Raw genomic sequence first — 19,361 nt, 5'->3', positions numbered from 1 at the left:
TGTCCTGGCTTGGCCAACCACGCCAGCTAGCTTGGCCTCTCTTTATCCTCTTCTTCTTACTAATGGCCTCCATCTCCTCCCCAACCCTCCCCAGCCCCCAAGCTGGCACCATTCCTGGTGGCAGGACATTGTTTTCTAACCATGGAATTGCAAAGGGGAGAAACCAGGTCCAAGACCTCTCCCTGGAGCCCAATCCAGAACCCAGGAATGATCCATGAAGACGTGATAAATCAAGCCAAACTGAATTGAATGGATGAGTGCTCCTTTATGAGGTAGTGAGAAACCCACTGACAGAAGCAACCAAGCAGAGGCTGGCTGACCATATATCCCTTTGAGAGGTGCTGCAAGGACAGTCGGTCTAGCACAGAGCTCTGGAAGAGCATAGGAAGTGGACTGATGGTCTTCACTCTGCCGCTTACTAGCTGTGTGACTACGGGTGGGTTGTGTAACCTCTCTGTGCTTTGGTTAGTAAAAACAGTAATATCCATTTCAAAGGGTTGTGGGGATTGAATAAGATAATGTTGATAAAATCCTTGCCCTGACATGTAATAGGTGCTCAATTAATATTTAGCTTTAAAAAAAGGAGACGCTTGCTACAGATCACCAGGAAAAAGTATGGCAAAGTAGGAGTATTTGTAGTAATAGTAAGAATTAAAAAGGAACCACACAGACCTCTTCCCTGGTCCTGGGCAAGTTCACAGATGATGCCACAGCCTTTGGCCTGTGACCGTCAAGCGGCATCAATGGCAGAGTCCAGCCTTAGAGCCTAAAGGAGAGCGACCCTCCCAGGTCCGCCCACGGGGACACTGCTGGCGTTTAGGGTCAGACAATATTTAATACCCAAGATGTCCAGCTTTCCTGGCCCCTGACCACCTAATACCACCAGTACCTCCCAGTCTTGGTGTCAATCACATGTGATCCCAGACACACGTTTCCAAGTAGCCTCAGGATGGGAGCTGGGCACAGAGGTCAGCCTGCCACCCTGTCTTCCTCTAGCTGGACCCAGCCTATCCCATGAAGAAGCACCCAAGATAAGGGATAGCTGCTCCTCTACCCATTTGGGGGATGGCTAGTCCCATTTAGGGTGTAGAGGATGGACTGTCCGACTGCCAGGGTACCCCATCAGAGCCAGCCTTGGGGGCCAGTTGTGTTGTGGAACCCTGGCCCCTCCGAACCCCCCACCAGCTGGCTGTGCCTCCCCCACCCGCCACCATATACCGCTCACTCCACAGGCCTCTTGCGGCTCCCTTCCCCAGCAGGACCCATCATGCGATTCTCATCAAACATGCAGAACTGATGTTGCACAAGTCCCCCCCAGAGGGGATTAACATAATACCCCTGATTTCTCCTTCCCCTCTCTCGAGTGAGCGCTGTGCACTCCCCTGGCTGCAGCCCGCCTTTGTTTCAGAAGGAGCAATACACTGTGTCTGGAAATGTTACTGCAATTAAATATGCACAAGAAGGGGGGAAGGGAGGGGGGAAATGAGGACAATGAAGGATGTGAAACATCAGATGCAGCAGCTGCTTGTTGCTATAGAAACCCCAGCTCCCCACCAGCATCAGCGCAGCACCCCTTCCCAGCTTAAAATTCCAGTAGGACCAAGTGCACCATTGTCCCAGGGTGCTGGGGGCTGAAGGATCACAGGGTCCAAGCTGCTTGGGCCGGAGCACCTGGAGGCTGCCCAGGTAGATGTGGAGGTCTTTCCTTTTTCTCCTCACCCCACCACCACACCTCCAATCGGGTACTTGTGATTGGCAGTAACACCCTCCAGTAGTTCTGCGTTCCAGTCCCAGTTACATAATAAATCACGGGAGAGCTTCCGCATTTGACTTTGGGATGTCACAACATGGAGACAAAAAGGCACATTCAGAGTCTGGTGGGGAAGCCAGGCTTTCTCTGTGCTTCCCCCGGGTCCTCTCCGACTGCTGGCAGCAGGGTTGGGCTCTCTCCCGCTCCCTTTTCATGTCTTACCCACAGCACTGAGTGGGTGGGGGATCTGCAAGGTGCAGTCTGTGTGTTGGAGGGGCGTGGCGGGGGTCCAGAGGACCGGCTGGCAGCCACATGGCCAAGGATTCATCTAGGGGGTCCTGACGATATTCCGCTCAGCAGGGACCACGTGACATCCCAGACCTAGGCCCACACAGTCAGGTGTCCAAGGGTGAAAAGACGGCAAGTGGCCTAGCAGCAGTTCACAGACACCAGACCAGGCCTTAGCTGAGTGCGAGCTGAGTGTGAGGCAGGACGTAATGGGGCTGCCTCCCACTCCTACTCCATCCCCTGCAAAAAGTGAACTGTCTTGGGCTGGGGGTTGGTAGCCATGCTGTATCCTGTGCTGGTCACATAAGGCTCATTGTTAGGTCCCTACTGCTTGGCAAAGTGCTGGCACATAGTAGGTCTAGTCCTATGCAAAGGTGTATGGGAAGGAGGGAGGGGAAATTAAGAGATCTGTAGATAAATTAAAGTTTATTAAAAACAAGAGACCAGGATACCTGGGTGGCTCAGCAGTTGAGTGTCTGCCTTTGGCTCAAGTCATGATCTTGGGGTTCTGGGGTCGAGTCCCGTGTCAGGCTTCCTGCAGGGAGCCTGCTTCTCCCTCTGCCTGTGTCTCTGCCTCTCTCTGTGTGTCTCTCATGAATAAATAAATAAAATCTTAAAAAAAAAAAAGAGAGACCACTCAGCTTGAAGAAGTTTTTTGAGACCATATTAAATAACTATTAAGGAATAAAATTCTAGACTGCTTAGCCTGAAGAAAAATCTAAAGGCGTGACAGCTCCCTTCCAGTGTGTGATGGAGTGTGTCAGTGATGTAGATTCAGACTAGTTCCATAGACCAGTTGTGACCAAGGAAGATCTCTCTAAAAGAGCTATCTATCCACTTTGGAATGGGCCACTGAATGAGGTAGCGAGTTCCCCAAATGCAGAGGTATTCAAAAGAAAGCTGGAGAACCTTTATCAAAGATGTGGTCGGGCATGTTCAACTTTTCAGCCCTGTAATTCTACAGCATTCCTTGTCCTTTGGTGAGATCCCAGTCCCCTGGCGCTGAGGTTTGTGCTTGGGGGTGGTAGGACACGACAGGATGTTTCTAGTAGAGTGAGCCAATGTTAGAGCTCTTGTTATTGGTTGAAGGGGGTGTCACTCAGCCCCCAGGTAGGAGGAAGCAGACCTCTAAATAATAGGATTTGAAAGGCATGGGGCCACCCAAAATGTTTCTTTATGAAAGCCTGGCATTCAGATATCAGCAGGTCCCTCTGGTGGAGTCAGCATCACCCTCTCCCCTATAGCTCCTTTTTTTAAGTCACTGTCATCGTCTTGATTCCAGTGCCCACTTCTGGTGGAAATGGCAGCCTGGGGCCTTCTGTGCCTGCCAGGGTAAGTAGCCTGGCCCCCAGAGACCCAGAGGGATAAAGAGTTAGCATCTCAATCTCAGTCTGGCTGGGTCTTGGGTAGGAGGGCACTGCCATGCACTGAGGGAGTCTGAAGCCGGATGCAAGCCCTGCCCCAGCCAGCAAGTCCATATTCTTCCCTTTTATTTTTTTTTTTTAGATTTTATTTATTTATTGCTGAGAGATGTAGAGAGTGAGGTAGTAGAGACATAGGCAGAGGGAGATGCAGGCTCCCTGTGGGGAGCCCGATGCAGGACTCGATCCCAGAACCCCAGGATCACGACCTGAGCCGAAGGCAGATGCTCAACCACTGAGCCACCCAGGTGCCCTTTATTCTCCCCTTTTAAAATCGGTCCTGATTAGACTCAAATTCACAGTTTGCCTCAGGACCTTGGACAAGGAAATCCAGTCTACCCCTAAGTGGTGTCACAGGTCATAATCAGCAAAATGGGCTGATTCCTGCTGCCTGTCCTTCCAGCTTCCCTGCCAGGTCGTGACAGTAAGACGATGGAGGGACCAAGAAAAGCAAAGCACGGTGTCTGCATCTTTGCCTTGCACAGAACAAGCGTTCGAGAACCATGAGTCGAATTGGCATGGCACATCTGCCTCTCCATGTCCCCACTACTACTATAGCTTAGCCTCGGTAACTGTTCGTTGAGCGAATATATGATAGAAATTGAGAGAAAAAGATTTAAGCTTGTGTGTGGCTCTGTATACAGGATGCGCTGGGAGCCAGAAGGCCTGAGTTGTCTGCTTACTGGCCGTGTGACCTGACGATGAGAGGACATTTCAAATGGCTGTAAGAACAAATGAGCAAGGAATGTGAAAGAACTTTGCAAGCTCTCACCCAGAGATAGGAAAGATGAGGACTGATACTAAGTGAGCACTTGCTGTGTGCCAGACACCGTATTATTATTTTCAATCCTTACATCTACCCTGTGAAGTATTATTTGCACCCCATTGTATGGATAAGGCTCAGAGAAGTTAACTTTCCCAAGGTCACACAGCAAAGAAGGGGACAAGTCAGTTTGGAACCCAGACCTGGAGTCTGACTCTAAGGCCCACCCATCCTGTAAAACTCCAAAGCTTCTACACTTAATGAAATAACAATTCTGGGAGAAAGGCTGGCTGCCGGCCTCGGTTGCTCCTGGTGGTGTGCCCAGCCAGGGGAGTAACGGAGGATGTCTTGATTATGTCTCCAGAAAACAGGTTTTTTATTACTCACCACGGCGGGCTGTACATCTCTGACGTGCAGAAGGAGGACGCCCTCTCCACCTACCGCTGCATCACCAAGCACAAGTACAGCGGGGAGACCCGGCAAAGCAATGGGGCTCGCCTCTCCGTGACAGGTAGGCCAGAGGGCTACGGAGGGCACCTGCCCACCCCTGGGATGGGCATGGATCAGGGGACTCCAAGAAGGAGAGTGTAGAACAGAAATATAGGGCCCAGGGGGGCAGAGCTCATCCAGTTTGGTTTGGAGTGCCCTTCACATAAGGACCTCGGAGTTTGTACCTAAGGAAGCTAACTCTCCCTGAAGAACTGGCGTGTTACCATTTTTCAAATAATGAGAGTTCGATCTACCCTCTCTTTCCCTTTCTTGCCTTTGCTGCCAAGAAGCTCATAAATAAAACCTGGTGTTCAAACGTAGTAACGATGAGGTTAGATTAGATTAGAAGTGGGAGGGGTTTGTTCCTTCAGGACTCTAAGCATCTTTTAAGATTCTGTTTGACCTATTTATGAGTGCGTGTGTTTCTTCTGTTGTAGCTTGAGAGTAAGCAGGATAGAATCTGTAAACAACAGTATTTGTAAACTAAATGAAAGAGTCTTATTCTGGAGTGATTATCACTTTTTAGGAGCCACTCGCCCCAACTGTTTGACCAGTAGGAGGCAAAGCCAGGACTTAGCTTCTGCAAACAGCATGCCAACCACCACCCCCGCCCAGCCCGTGGAAGGGGTCATTTGGACACCCCGTACATGCCCCAGTCACGGAGTAAAGGAGGGCACATAGTACTCCTCAAGGAACACTGCCTCTCTGGAAACAGTGCTTTTTCAAACTCTTGACAGCAGTCCACAGATAGACATTTTTATCGTAACCTGTGCATGCACACACTGGTCGTTCCTACCACATGCATTTACATGCATTCTGCTATTTCCTACTCTATCCTATCCAATTCTGATTTATCTAAATGCTGGTCGCAACTCACCAAATGGATTTCACAAGTTCCTAATAGTTTGTGACCTATAACTTAAAAATCTCCACTGTTGAGGAGGTGGGATTGGAGTGGCTTTTGGAAGGTGGAGGAACTGATAGCATGGTGGTTTTGGAGACCAAACTCACTCCGCTGTGCAACCTCTTGGAGCCTCTGGAATAAGTAGCTCGACTAGTTAACCACGCTGATTCTAACTCTGACCTTCTGGGGTTTGATGAGGACCACCCCCATCAGATTAACCCTATCCCAGACCCTCTCTCATTTTCCCAGCACATTTGAAGAGCAGGATCCAGGAGGGCAAGGATAGGGCTGTCTGATTCTCCTTTGTGTCTCCAGCACCTGGCCCTCTGCCTGGCACATAGTAGGTGCTAAGTAAATATTTGTGGAACTAACCAACGCCAAGGGAGACGGTGCTGTCATATGGGGAGGCGATGGGGCTGCACTGAAGAGCCTCTATCTTCGTGGCTAGACTTAGGAATCGGCAGCCCAATTCCCGAATGTGTTGGAGTGGTTCCCTTCCAAATTATAGGGACTTGTTTGCATGCTGTTTTGCATCTCATCTGCATGCTTCTCATAAAACGTGGGACTGGTGCAGAAATCCCCCCTCCTGCAGGCCTGCTTCTCTCTCCTGCACAAATATTTAGTCCCTTCATCCTGCCAATCTCACCTCACTCTTGGAGTGTGTGGGGTGGGGGGCTGGCAGGGGACGGAATAGGCAGGTGCCTCTCAAAAAAGACACCCTGTAAACTGGAGGGTATGCCAACCATTGTCCTTCTGGTCTCCATTCCCCACCAGCTGTGAGGAGGAGGGGGGTGTGGGTAGGAGGAGAATGAGAGGTGCCACCAGAGATAAAGCCCAAACAGAGAGACAGAAGCAAAGCTAGGGAAGCTCCCAGACAGACAAAAGGGGAGAGGCACGGGCATGGAGAGACATAGGACAGGGAGAAAACAGAATGGAAAGAAACCTGCACAGAGACAAAGGCAGAGGGGAAGACAGGAGTGAACAGAACTGAAAGGACCAGGAGGGATCTGGAATGGGAACAGAGGGAACTGAGGGGAAGGGGCCCCACCGGTGACACGGCCCTGATGTGATGTGATGTGACAAGGCCATCTGCAAGCTGCTTGTCTCGGCAAAAATGCAAGTGATACTGGAGGAAGGCAGTGCAGAGGAGGCGCAAGGGGGGCGTGTCGGGGAGCTCAGGCCTCAGCCTCCAGCCCCACATACCACCTTGAGGCAAGGGCGGGTGTGGGGGTGGTCAGTCAGTCCTGAACAAGAGATCTGCTAGCCATGGTTTCTGCTGAAAAGGTTCGCTCTCCAGCGGCCAGCACCCCCCGAGGGTTTCCGGGCTGGTGGCCAGGAAGGGTGACCAGAAGCCCTGGACCACCAGATGGAAAGATGCACCTGAGAGGGGTCCCTGCCTCAACACCTGCTGACTGAGGTGTTCATACACCCCAAAGGACGCTGCCCCTGTCTCCCTAGGCCCAAAGGCAAGAGGAAAGAGCGCAAGGATCCACCTGGCAGAGTGTCCCAGGTGGTCATCTGGTGAGGGCAGCAACCACACCTGTGATTTCTTCAGAGTGGCCTCACAGAGGGTTTGGTAAAGCTAGAGGGCGGGAAAGAAGGTGGGCGCAGCCAGGTGTGTTGGGTAAAGGACTCTGAATCCAGCCAAAGGTTCACGCTTAGCCTCCACTCACTAGCTGCGCAAGGTGGCAGAGGATAAGCAGTGGCTCAAGCCTCAGCTTCCTCATCTGTAGGATGGGAGTGACGAAACAGCCCCCCCCCCCCGCCCCGACCCCCTGGCCTGGGGTTGCGAGAAGTAGGGACCTGATGGAAAAGGCTTAGCGTCTGCCACATCGGAAGCGCTCAGCAGAGTGACAGCTGCGCTGTGGTGGCGGCTGTCTTGTCGTCGATCTGTTGTCGCTGCTTTATTGTTCCTACTCCCTTCCGGAGAGCGTGTGCTGTGTGGGCCAAGGTGAAGGAGGCAGCTGCAAGAATGGCCCGAGCCCCCTAAAATACGACCTCCAAACAACCACTCCGTGCTTTGCAGAGTTTTCCAGGAGCTTCCATGAGCATGAACTCCGTGGAATAGGCATTATCAGCTGCATTTATAAAGAGAAACCGGTGACCAGAGAGGCTCGCAGACCAGTCCTGGCTTCCCCAGCTCATGGGGGGGCGCCAAGCCACGTGCGGAAGCCGTGTTTGGGGGTGACTTTGCAGGGCAGCACTGCTCATTGGGCCGAGGGAGGCCCCAGAGGCCTCCCCAGGGTGCCCCGGACGGCCCGGAGATTTCTCAGGGCGCAGCCGTCTGGCTCCCCCAGCCCCGCGCCGGCCCGGCAGCGCCCGGTCCCCCCAGGCTGTCGCCGGTACACGCCGCAGCATTTTACTCCTGCTCCGGAGTAATGAAAGAGGCTTCTTTCCCTCAGAATTTAATTTCACGCCTGAGACTCGGTGATTAATTCCCTCCCCCCGCCCCTTCCTCCACCGCCCCGTCGGCCCCTCCGCTTGTAAATTCTGCGGTGTGCCACGGAATTTGTGTATTTTGCATCAATTAAGTGTCACATTGAGTAATTCTTCCCTGGCACCGGGTTTGTTTATCCCGACCGTCCCCACAGGGTTGCGTGGGGAAGAGGCCGCAGAAGCTGGTGGCGAGGGAGGGCGGGTGCCAAGCCGTAATTGCCCGGCACATCTGCATCGTGGTGTTGCTCAGCCAAGCTCTTGGACGTGCGATCTGCCACTATTGCCTACGACAACCTTAGGAGAGGCGGAGGCAGCGCTGCCGCCTCACCCCACGGGCGAGTCTCAGGCTCTGAGACCTTTCGAGACTCACCCAAGGTCACACGATTTACCCGTGACCCCAGGCGGACCAGCCCCTGGCTCTTCTGATTCTCAGCCCAACCTCCTTCAGAAGAGTAATGGAAGGTGGGGAGGGGGTAGCGAGTCTTCTAGAAAGTCTCTGGCCCCGGGAGAAGTCCTCACCCAACCCTTCTCCAACGGAGATGGGCCAAGGATGGAGGAAATTTGCCCTTAGTCAAGGAGGGTCCAGAGGGGCACGTCTTCCACTCCCACCATTCCCTCTTTTTTTTTTTTCAAAGATTTTATTTATTTATTCTTGAGACACACAGAGAGAGAGGCAGAGACACAGGCAGAGGGAGAAGCAGGCTCCCTGAGGGGAGCCTGATGTGGGACTCGATCCCAGGACCCTGGGATGAGGACCTGAGCCAAAGGCAAACGCTCAACCGCTGAGCCACCCAGGTGCCCTCCCATCATTCTCTCTTGAGCAGATCTCAGTATTAGATTATTCCATCTTGGGCCCGGTTTTACTGAACAAGGGTGAGTGAGACCTCGTTTGTGATCTTGGCTCTGCAGTGCCACCTTGGGCAGGTCACTGCACCTCTCTGGTCTCAGGGGGTCCTCCTCTGTCTGTGGCCTCCAAAGCCCCTAAGCCAGCTCTACGAGTCCATGAACCTATAAAATTCTGCAATGTGGAAAATCAGACCACTGCCTGTGCCTGAGCACCCCCTTCAGCCTCCCCCTGACATGGTGGGTCAGCAGCCATGGCCTTGCTCCGTGCAGGCACAGGAGATCCAGCGATGGAGCAACACTGTCTCAAGATGCTCGCAGCCTCCTGGAGAAGACAGATACATGACCTGGTGCTAAGCAGGTTGAGGGGCTCCTGGGTGGCTCATGACAGTAGTGGCCTCTGGGGAGAGAAAGGAGGTGGCCGAGGGCAGGGCTGAGGGAGACTCCCCTTTTACACAGACACTCTTCTAGACTTTCTGAAGTTTTGCCACGTGCATATATTCCACTTTTTAAGTTTTTCATTAAAAAGGAAAGGTTGCATAAATAAATAAATAAATAAATAAATAAATAAATAAATAAATAAATAAATAAATAAATGAAAGGTTGCTTGAAACTAAAATGAAAGAAAAAGAAAGCTCAATGGGTATCTAATGAGAGTGGCCCCGGAGGACACATCCAGGAGGGGTGATATAATTTAAGCTGGTTTGTAAAAGACGAAGAGGTGTTGGCCAAGTGGAACGGGCTGCTGGGCAGCCAGGGGAGGGCAGTGCAGGGACACAGCCCACCACAAGTGGGGAACCACTGCCTGGGTGGGGAGCTGAAGGGGGGGCCCACCGAGTAGGCCAGGCCGGGGACCTGGCCAGGGACCTGGCCAGGACCAGACCCTACATCATAGCAGGCCTAACCGGGGAGAAGACGTGTGGGTTCTAGGTCGGCAGAGGAGAGCCTGGGCAGGTTTTACAGCAGCAGGAGGTCCCCAAGGCAGAAAAGTCAGGGAGGCATTTGAGGATAAGGAGATCTAGGCCGAGAGCAACCATTGCTCCGCTCAGAAGCGTCAGACATCACACACGGAATCCCACCAGCCGGGAGCCTGGGTCTCCTGCAGGTCAGGGCCCCGGGACCTGCAGTCACTGCTTCCTCTTGGATTGGGAATGTAAAATAGAGAGTTGTTCGGGATCGTAGATGTGGTTTGCAGAAGGCTTAACTTCAGAACCCCACTGGGCGCAGATGGAAATGCACGGCCCTCAGAGTTTGGCAGGATCGCAGGTGGGTGGAGACGGGACAGGGAGGAACACTCTCACACTCTCTCCCTCTCTGCACCTCTCACCCCTTCCCTTGCTCCATCTACCTGTCTGCCCTCCCTACCCTCCTCCCACCTCCCCCAAGCCCCCACTTCTGAGTCATGGCTCTCGGGGCCTCTGTCTGGCCTGAGTGGGAGAGGGGGAGCCAGAGTCTGGGGCCCAGGGGGCCCCACAAGCCATCTCACACTGGGTGTCCTTCATGCTGGGGACATGCAAGTGCCTGCTCTGGTGTGTGCCCCCACCCCTTCACTCCCTCCTGCTCAGGCTGGCCAGGGCCACTGATGCTCTCTGCCTTCCAGACCCTGCCGAGTCGATCCCCACCATCCTGGACGGCTTCCACTCCCAGGAGGTGTGGGCCGGCCACACCGTGGAGCTGCCCTGCACCGCCTCTGGCTACCCCATCCCTGCCATCCGCTGGCTCAAGGACGGCCGGCCCCTCCCAGCCGACAGCCGCTGGACCAAGCGCATTACGGGGCTGACAGTCAGTGACCTGCGGACGGAGGACAGCGGCACCTATATTTGTGAGGTCATCAACACCTTCGGCTCCGCAGAGGCCACTGGCACCCTCACGGTCATCGGTGAGCGGGGAGCCCCTCGGCCGGCCCTAGCAAGCTTTGAGAGCACCTGCTTCTGGCCAGCCCGGGGGTGGGGCAGGGAGGACAGTCCCCTGGTTGGGAAAGGTGGTCAAACATCGGAGGAAATGCTCTGGGTTTGAAATCAGAAGATCTGCTTTCTGGTTCTGGCATTGTCAGAGGGTAACCCACTTTGGGCAAATCACATGACCATGATCACCACCTCAGTGTCCTCTTCTGTAAAGTGGGATGATGATCCCAGGCCTTCCTACCTCCTGAGGTCAGAAGGGTCAGGAGGGGTCGTGGGGGTGACAGTGACAGTGACGAGCTCACAGGGCTTCGTGGCTTGGTGACGGGGAGGAGTGTCTGCACTAAAGGAAGTAGTGCTGATGTTAATCCAGTAGAGAGGACCTATTGTATCCCATCAGAAGCAATATTCAGAATATTGCACAGTAATTGATAGGGACACTGGTCAATCGGATCAGACGCAGGCATCAATGACCAAGGTGGCCTTTCCAGGGTCTACTGGCTGGGTACCAACACTGGTCCTGCCTGTTCCCTCCCCCTCCCGGTGCCTCAGGGGCTCCAGGGGTCCAGGGAGCCTGCATGTGGCTTTCACATGTGGGCTGAGGGGCTGGGGCCAGGGAAGGACCCCCACCATGCCTCTCCCTTGGGTGATGCGGCCTCAGGCTCCCCATCTCCCCCTCCCTTCTAGCTGTGGCATCCAGAGTCTGGCTCTCTGAGTTCCCTGCATTGACAGCAGTGAGGCTGGGATTTGGAGACCCCTGGGGAATCCCACCCCCTGGAGGAGCTACGTAGCCTGAGGCCCCATTGACTGTTGTACCGAAAGGCATCATGAGGGTCACTGAACCCAGACAGGGAGAGGAGGCTGTCCAGCTGTGATCCAACCCCCATGCTGCAGAGAAGCCGTCCTCCCCCCTCACTACCTGTCTCAAGAGCATAGAGCTACAGGTCTGCAGACCCTCACATGTTCCCCCTGCTTGGGTGGCCTCCTGGGGCCTGGTGTCTTGTTGCCCTCAGCCCATGTGTAAGCGCAGTCTCCCCGTAGTCAAGGGCCTCTTGACAGTTGGGGTGCATTTATCTGCAGTGCTGGGAAGAAGTCCTCCCCTTATGAGCACATGTGAAGCTGGAAGAGCAGAAAGAGCCCCAAGAAACACTCTGGGAGTGATAGCACATGATACAGATGTTTAGGTTAAAATGCTGAGAGCCCAGGGGACAGGGGGATCCTCACAGAGTACCGAGCCCCAGCCAGCAGGCAGGCAGGTAGGACCAGGGCTGACGTCCCCCTCCTTGCCCTAAGGACCGTGCGATATGCCTTGCCCCTTACCCGCCCTCCTCCTGCTCACACACAGTACACACACACTCTCTCATCTCACCCTGGCGTACGTACATACACGCACACACATGCACTGTCTCAGGACTGAGGTCAGGAGGGCAGCACACCCCCGAATCCTTGGAAAATTACCAAACCTGACTCTGGGTAATTTGGTGTTCATAGCTCCTGCCTCAGTACCTACAGGCAAGCAGATGCACACACACACACGCAGGTAGATGTGTTGAAAGGTCACATGCCCACTTCTCCATACCACAGGCCCACACGTACGGTGCTCATACACACTTACCGATACACACATTCTTCCACCTTAACGTGCTCACATCCAGGCTCACACACACAGATCCACAAGTAACTGCCTACAGCTGCGTGCACTGCCCCACCGGCATACCTACAGCGGATCCCCTCTGACACTCGGCCCCGCACCTTCCTCCCCACACTGGGTTTGGCTGGACAGCCAGGTTCAAGGGGAAGCCACATAGCTTTTCTCTGCCTTCCGTTCTCTCTGACAGCCCCTCTCCACCCGGTGCATGGAGGAAAGCATGCTTTTCACACACACCCCCGTTCTGCCAACAAGCCTCCTGCCCATCTTGTCGCCAAGTCATATGGGGCAGCAAGATGAGAGCAGCTAGCTGGTAGAGCCCTGGGAGCCCCGGCTGGTGACCAGGACAAGCAGGATGCCACCTGCCTCGTTGTGCACTGACATTTCCGGGGCAGGGTCTCTGGGAGAGAGTGGGAGAGCCCGGCATGAGCAGAAGGACCCCTGTGTGCTTTGACTGTGTCCCACCCAGCCAGGCTGCAGGCCACCTCGCTGAGGTCCTAGGCCCCTGCAGGCCTCAGCCTCCTGTAGAGAACCCCAAGCCCTTGGAGATCTGGGGAAGGAGGCCAGCCTGGGGCTGGTGGCCAGCCCGCCCGACAATAATAAACATGTCTCGGGCAGCAGTAGACATGTAAGGTGAGAGACACTGCCCTGTCCTCAAGTGCTCACAATGCAGGGGGAGAGACAGACACACAGAAGTGATTAAAAGACCATGTGCTTCATGTGGTGACCACTGTACACAGGGGGGCCCAGAAGAGGGGTCCTGACCCAGCCTGGGAGGGCAGCGGTGTCCAGGAAGTCTTCCTGGAAGAGATGTCCTGAGCTCAGTGTGAAGGATGAGAAGCCGTCAGGCAAAGCGGGAAAAGAGCACTCTAGGCGGAAGCTCTGGGGCACGAAGTCACCCAGGGTGTTCACCAAGCACAGACAGGGTGCTGCTGCCTGAAGACTATATAGCTGAGAAGCAGGGGAAGGTCCCCAGGGTCCTTGATGGCCTTGAATGCCACACCAAGTTTTGGGGTGCTGTAACAGTTCTAAGCAGGAGAGTGACCAGCCACAGCATGGAGAACAGAAGGAGGGATGCAGGGAGGACGGACGATGGTACTGCCTGGGTCCAAGCTGGGAGCTGAGGACCCGCGGCAGGGCAGGGGAGGTGGGGATGAAGAGCAGAGTCACCTGGCACATTTAAAGGTGGTCAGAACGGCAGAAGATAGCAATTAGTTATCTGTGTGGGTATGAGAGAGGGGTGGGGGGTGGCGGAGCCAAGGGTGCCTCCCTGGTTTCTGGGTGGGGGACAGAGAAGATGAGCCAGTCAAGCTCCTGCTCTCCTTCTGAGCTGAAGGGAGCCCCCCAGCCCCAGCGGGCAAGGGCCGCGCATTAAGAAAGCAGAGGCTGTCATAACAAGAGGTGCAGAGCCATCACCTGGCCCGACCCTGCCATTTCACGGATGAGTAAACTGTGGTCTAGAGAGGCAATCCACAGGGGTCTGGACAGAACCAGGGCCTCCCCGAGCCCCCCACCCCCACCCCCAGCCACACTGCTCCACGGTAAAAGCCGTTTTTTTTATACTTTTCCTCCCCACTGCCTGTCCCCTCGCTCCTCCCCCACTGCCCCGGCCCAGACCCCCTTCACGTGACCCTGACACCAAAGAAGCTGAAGACCGGCATCGGCAGCACGGTCATCCTCTCCTGTGCCCTGCTGGGCTCCCCGGAGTTCACCATCCGCTGGTACCGCAACACGGAGCTGGTGCTGCCCGACGAGGCCGTCTCCATCCGCGGGCTCAGCAACGAGACCCTGCTCATCACCTCGGCCCAGAAGAGCCACTCTGGTGCCTACCAGTGCTTCGCCACCCGCAAGGCCCAGACGGCGCAGGACTTCGCCATCATCGTGCTGGAGGGTGAGTGGGGGCGGCCGGCGCCGGAGTGGGTTCAGGACCCCCAGAGCCTGGCGAGGAGATGCCCTGCATAGGCTCCCTCACCTGCGTCCTGGGAGCAGGCAGCGGTCCAGGCACGTGCCTACCTTAGTTAATCCTTCCGTGGGGAGGAAGAGGGCAGATGCTCTTTCTTAATGTTCCCTATTTTGCAGTGGAAATAACTGAAGCTCAGTCACTTGCCCAAGGTCACCCAGCTTGGCCAAGGTCAGAGCCAGGATCTGAACTCAGGTCTCTAAACCACCACACTGTATTGCCTCTGCCCTCCAAAATTACGAGAACCTCACTATGAAAGGGGTCTTCTTTAAGATCTCAGGGGCTTTCAATCTCACAGGGGCCCTGGGACTGCCCCTCAGGAGTCCCTGCCTGGAGCCTTCTTCCCTGAGCCCTCTCTTTCTGGCTGTCCCTCTCCCATTCTCTGCCCTTCCCGCCAGCGCCATGGGCTTTCCAGTCTTCTCCCTGACTAAGGGCTATTCACAGCAGGCTCTGTTTCTTATCACAGACCTGGGTTTCCACTTGTTCCTCAATCCTTTTAAAGCTACTACCACCCAAGGCTCCTCACCTAGCACATCTGTGTATGGTTGTGCAGGTTGTTCACTGCACCAAGTGCCTAACCCACAGGGCGGGACTGAGAGTAAGGACTGGAATCCGACTTGAAATCTACCTGGCACCAGGTGGTGACCACACGGAGGAGGCATCTTTTTCTTACTTGCACAAAGATACAATGAGGGTTAGCAGAGGCCCTATCCTTACCAACAAATGTAGTGTTCCCCTCGCTCCTTTGTTGCAAAACAAAACAAAAACCCTGCAATCCTATTGCTTCCAAGGATTTTTCACTGTCATCACAAAGACACCAAACCCAGGCAAGTCCTCCAGGTTATCAGGATCCCACGTGGGTCTACCTGTGGGTCCTTGGGAGGTGGGAGGTGGGACCTGGGCATCCCCGACCCCTCGCCCTAAGTACAGTGCCCAGTGAACTGCCCCTCCCTCAGCCCCTGCCTCCTCTTGTCCAGCCAGATCCTCTTCCCAACAAGGAGGGACACCAGCCAGGCACAGGCCAGTTGGAAATGGGTGCCTTATATCCCCGGGGACTTCTTGCTGGACCGCTCCCCACACAGCGCATTTTTTTCTCAGAAAGGACAGCCTGTTGATGGCCAATCCAGAGCAAGGATAATGAGGAAATGGAAAATGAGGCTGGCAGATGGGCACAGAGTGGGGAGGAACAGCCAGAAAGGTAGGGTTTGGGGAAGGAAGCAGAGGAGGGTCCAAATGTCATGACCCTGGGAGGCCTTCCAGGCTGTTCCAGGCACCGGGCCTTCCCCTAGTTTTAGGTAAGGGTCTCCCCCCAGAAATGGGGCTGGGGGCTGGCAGACTGGATTATAACATCAGCATCTTGGTGTGAAATGTGGATGGAGAACCATGTTACATTGCCTTACTTTTTCTTTTACTTTCCTTTTTTTTTTTTAATGTTTGTCTTAGTTTTTACTTGTTAGAGTGCATGCCACGTACTTTAATCCTTTACAACAATCCTGTGTAGGATGGCCAGGCTCGATAATTGCATGCCCCCTGTTCCATGGAGGAAGGTGGGGCAGCAGGGTTAATTGTCCCGTCCGGGGTTATTGGGTTAGCCAAGACTTAATTTCTGGCCACGCACACACCAGTGCCTCTGGGCAGCGGTGAAGCCTCATACTTGAGGCTTTTTGCTCAGAAGGCTCCCGCACCCCCACCCCCACCTGTGGGGATGAGAGCTGGACCCAGACTCTGCAGGTCCCCCCCAGTCCGGCCCTGCTCCCACACAGGATTATTGAGCCCCATGTCTTTACTGACACAGGGAGGAGAAAGGCAGGAAAGGAAAAGTCGACAAGAGCTGACATTTATTAAACACAAAGTGCTGTGTGAAGCATCTGAAACGCAGTAATTTTGTCCTCACAGCATCAGTGTGAAGACAGTTTAGTCACCAACCCCAATATCTCCATCCTCCACAGTTAAGAAATGGGAAGACTCAGAGGTGTTAGGTGACTTGCCCAAAGACACAGAGCTCACAAGCGGCCGTGGGAGGATTCGAATCCAGGAGTCATAAATCCTGTGCAATGGTAATGGGCACCTCACAGGGTTCTGTGGGTAGCGCCTGAATCGATGTATGTGAAAGGTTTTTTTGTTTGTTTGTTTGTTTGTTTTTTTATTCATGAGAGACACAGAGACATAGGTGAGGGAGAAGCAGGCTCCTGGCGGGGAGCCCAATGGGGGACTCGATCCCAGGACCCCGGGATCACGACCTGAACTGAAGGCATATGCTCAACCACTGAGCCACCCAGGTGCCCCTGAAAGTTGGATCTCATTGTCACGGCCACTGCTTGGCCTCCTCCCCAGCTGCTGGGGCCGGGGGTGGGGGGTGGCTCGGTGACCCTGACGGGGCCTCCTCGCTCCCTGCAGATGGCACGCCCCGCATCGTCTCGTCCTTCAGCGAGAAGGTGGTCAACCCCGGGGAGCAGTTCTCGCTGATGTGTGCAGCCAAGGGCGCTCCGCCCCCCACCGTCACCTGGGCCCTGGACGACGAGCCCATCGTGCGGGACGGGAGCCACCGCACCAACCAGTACACCATGTCGGACGGCACCACCATCAGCCACATGAACGTCACGGGCCCCCAGATCCGCGACGGCGGCGTGTACCGGTGCACCGCGCGGAACTCGGTGGGCAGTGCTGAATATCAGGCGCGAATAAACGTAAGAGGTGCCTGTCTACATTTAAATATCAGAATAGGCTTTTGAGTTCCTTTGCCATCTCTGTGGTTCCCATTATTCTCGTGGTGATTAGTACTTATTATTAACTGTCATTTTGCTTTTAGTAGCGGTCTCTCTCCTCTCTTTCTCCCCCCCTTCCCCTGCCCTCGGTGAACCCCGTCATCCTTTCTTGTGTGTGCATGTGTCTGGTATAGTTTGCCACCCCCCTCACCCCCCCCATGCGTTCTCATCCCCTCCTCCTTCCCCTTCTTCTCTCCCAGTCTGACCTGCCCCCCTTCACCCCATTCCTCCCCATCAAATCTCTCTGGCCCCAGTTACCCTCAGCACTCCACTAGCAACCCCCAGCCCCACCGGGGCCTTGTAAGGACAAGGATGGAGATGGGGGCAGTGGGGCCAGGCTTGACCTTTGAGAGGGGTGTCCATCAAAGCTGTGTTCCCAGTCCTCCCACTGAGCCATCCCCTAAATGCTCCAGGAGGTGTAAGCAGCCGGGAGCCAGGGTGCTACCTTCCCCCCAGTTTCCTCCCTACCAAGCCCCAAGCCATCAAGACTGGGAGGCTCGGGCTGGGTGGGGGGAAGCAGTTCAGGTGATCATCCCCGTATCTCAGCTCTCCACATCACTGTGGTGAGAAGAGCCCCCTCTGAAGCTCTTAGCAGCCCTGTCAGGTCAGACTGGTCCTCATCTGCCTCTCCCAATGCCCCCTGACCCAAGGGCAGAGGAGGAGGGGGCAAGGGGCACTGATGGTTGCCAGGGAGCAGGGGTTCGTGCTAAATTCACCTGTGCCGGTTCTCCAACCCCACTTGAGTAAGGTGGCCTCTCATTTGGTGACCCTCCTGCCTTCTCTGAATTGCAAGTGTCAGGGCTACAGGCTCCTGGGACCCCCTGGCCCGGCCCCTCATCATCTGGGTAGGGAACCTGAAGCCTGGAGCTTCTCGCTAGATGTAAAGAGAAAATTGTTCCCATTCCAGCACTGTCCCTGCCTGGTGGCCTCTGAGCCCCCTGTACCACTCCCACATGGCCACCTGCCTAGCAAGCCAGCTGAAGATACCCGCCCCACACACATACACAGCATGATCAACATCCCCCTTTTAGGGCCCCTTCTCAGGGACCCACAAAACGCACTTACCTGTTTGGAAGAAAATCATCAGCTCATCCACTGAAGACCTTCCTCTACCGTCTTTTAAATATTTAATGTATGTGAGATCCTTTTTGTACAAGACCATTATATGCAAGTTGAATGAAAATAACAAAATCTCCACATTTCCGTTGTAACCCCCAAATCTTAATCTCCTTGTAAATGAGGACTCGCCCTCCCAAATCCCAGTCACTTCTTAGGAGGTTCACATACCCCACTCACCTCATTAGGGGGGTGGATTCTTGCCCCAGGCAGGAACAGAACATGTCTGTTTGCAATTACTTGAAGCTAGTAACAGGGAGTCCTGGAGAGACCAGCTCCAGCCTTTGCCTTTAGCCTTGCAATAAAGGCCTCCCCCCACCCCTATGCCCCTGCCCACTGAATTTCCATCCCCTGATAGTTTCAGAGCCAAGCAACTGAGAAGAGAGTCACAGGGCAGCTCCTGGCTGTCCCTGGCTCACCGCACCGCTTGTCCCTCCTCTGCTCCTCCTCCCTCCTGACTCCTGCCCAGGCCCCCCCAGCATCCGGGCGATGAGGAACATCACAGCTGTCGCCGGACGGGACACCCTCATCAACTGTAGGGTCATTGGCTACCCCTACTACTCCATCAAGTGGTATAAGGATGCCCTGCTGCTGCCCGACAACCACCGCCAGGTGGTATTTGAGAATGGGACCTTGAAGCTGACGGATGTACAGAAGGGCATGGATGAAGGGGAGTACCTGTGCAGTGTCCTGATCCAGCCCCAGCTGTCCATCAGCCAGAGCGTCCACGTGGCTGTCAAAGGTAGGCCTCCCTCAGAACCAGAGCCCACCTGGTGGCCCGGGACTATGGCTCTTTCCCCAGCTGGCTGCTCAGACAACAGCAGCAGGCAGTCCTGAATGAGTGGAAGGCCAAGGAAGAGAGGGTCCTGACCTGGTGTTTAGGAGAAAGGCAGCAGGGGGGCCGAATGAAGGCAGACAAAGAAGGCCATGGGTTCCTCTGCATCTGGTTCCCTCTACAGGCCGCAGGACAGTGTGCAGGGATCCAAGAGGCACGAGGGCCCAGTGCCACACACAGAGGAGGCAGGTCACCCTCTGGGCAAGAGGCCCAGGTCAGAGATGGTGGGAAGCCCCATGACG

The 19,361-nt window shown here is 54.8% G+C and overlaps 1 protein-coding gene across 2 annotated transcripts in view; it reads left to right on the top strand.

The window, feature by feature from the left end:
- Nucleotides 1–19,361, top strand: part of DSCAML1 (DS cell adhesion molecule like 1) — a 344,441-nt gene that overhangs the window by 238,809 nt on the left and 86,271 nt on the right. For both annotated transcript variants that reach the window (XM_072822190.1, XM_072822191.1), the window contains 5 exons: nucleotides 4,587–4,733; nucleotides 10,495–10,773; nucleotides 14,059–14,334; nucleotides 16,801–17,097; nucleotides 18,754–19,026. In XM_072822190.1, coding sequence (XP_072678291.1) covers nucleotides 4,587–4,733; nucleotides 10,495–10,773; nucleotides 14,059–14,334; nucleotides 16,801–17,097; nucleotides 18,754–19,026 — 1,272 coding nt within the window. The remainder of the gene's footprint in view (nucleotides 1–4,586; nucleotides 4,734–10,494; nucleotides 10,774–14,058; nucleotides 14,335–16,800; nucleotides 17,098–18,753; nucleotides 19,027–19,361) is intronic.

Source organism: Canis lupus, chromosome 3, assembly GCF_048164855.1.
Source record: "Canis lupus baileyi chromosome 3, mCanLup2.hap1, whole genome shotgun sequence".
Taxonomy (NCBI): domain Eukaryota; kingdom Metazoa; phylum Chordata; class Mammalia; order Carnivora; family Canidae; genus Canis; species Canis lupus.
This window is presented reverse-complemented; position numbering and strand designations above follow the sequence as displayed.